The sequence below is a fragment of the Echinococcus granulosus genome (assembly GCF_000524195.1).
Source record: "Echinococcus granulosus chromosome Unknown EG_S00454, whole genome shotgun sequence".
Lineage (NCBI taxonomy): Eukaryota > Metazoa > Platyhelminthes > Cestoda > Cyclophyllidea > Taeniidae > Echinococcus > Echinococcus granulosus.
In genome coordinates this window covers 2,587-3,734 of record NW_020170833.1, presented here as the reverse complement: position 1 = coordinate 3,734, position 1,148 = coordinate 2,587, and the positions used below count along the sequence as shown (strand labels likewise).

General features: G+C 40.4%; 1 protein-coding gene across 1 annotated transcript in view; it reads right to left on the bottom strand. All coding sequences in view use genetic code 11, as the record gives it.

Annotated features, from left to right (window-relative positions):
- Positions 1 to 54: 54 nt before the first annotated feature.
- Positions 55 to 1,148, bottom strand: part of EGR_11177 (hypothetical protein) — a gene marked incomplete at both ends in the record, with an annotated part of 1,729 nt that continues 635 nt past the window's right edge. Inside the window, one exon of the mRNA XM_024500424.1 lies at positions 55 to 294. Coding sequence (XP_024345162.1) covers positions 55 to 294 — 240 coding nt within the window. The remainder of the gene's footprint in view (positions 295 to 1,148) is intronic.

Below are 1,148 nucleotides of genomic sequence, written 5' to 3'. Positions count from 1 at the left end.
GGCATTATAGTTGCTCCAAACGTCATAAGTACGATCTGATGAAGAAACTGTGGATTAATCTAACCGATATGATGATTGTCTGAAACCAAAGTTCCTGAGGTCTTCGGCTGCAGTAATCATGAAATTGAGAATTACGGCCAATTCAAGTAACTTTTGAGTGAAAAATTGGGTACTATTACACCCTGTGTAAAGCATTGGTGCTTTATCTCGATTCAGTTTTTGAGCACGATGAATGACTGTGTAGTTTATCGTTTGCTTTTGTAGGCGCTTACCATGCATTGACGAAGCTTTGAGCTAAAGTTTTTTGGGTAGCTTAACGATCCCGCGAATAAAATATCTCAGGACGTTCAAATTAAGAGGAACAACGCTTACATGTGGGAACTTGATTAAATGAAAGGAAATGGATGGATGATTAGATGTCTGTGTGAATGCTGAATTGATGGGGAAATTTCAAATGGATAAGTCATTTTGCTGGTTCATGTTTACTTGGACAAAAAATTGAATGGACCTATGAGCGTATGCAGATGTATGACCTAGATGCGGTTTTACAGGTACGAGATGGATAGACTGCTAAATTCTAGGGTAAACGTAGGCATCCGGAACGGATAAAAATATGAATCAAAAATGAGTGTATGGATAGAAAGAAAGCTTGCTAGACTGATGAATGGTTGTTTGGTTTGATAATCGCTCGAAGTAGTGAATGGACAAAGAAAGTAAGAATTTAGAAATAGAAATACAGACGTTTGACTAAGTAGATGTTTAAATAGATGAATGAGTGGATTATTGGAAGGCTTGGTGGTTCGAGATGGATTACTGGGCTGTCGGAAAAGCAACCGTGCAGCAATGATGATCGATTGTCAGAAGTCCTGGGAGTGTTCAATCGGTCTTTCTACAGTAGAGTGCAGACGTCTTCTCCTACACCGAGGACGACATGGTGACTGACTGTTGGCGCAGCATCTTGCTCACTTTTGAATTAACATGCAACATCCGTGCTCGATGGATCGCATGGTTATGGAGCTGGAAGTATGAGCCAACTAGCGACTTGGTGGTGTCTGACTTTGCAAAAGGCTGGTTGCACCTTCATATGTCTTTGAAAAGGAATAAGTAGAAGCCATCTTGTGGTGTGCATATTCACAGATCTACTCTTG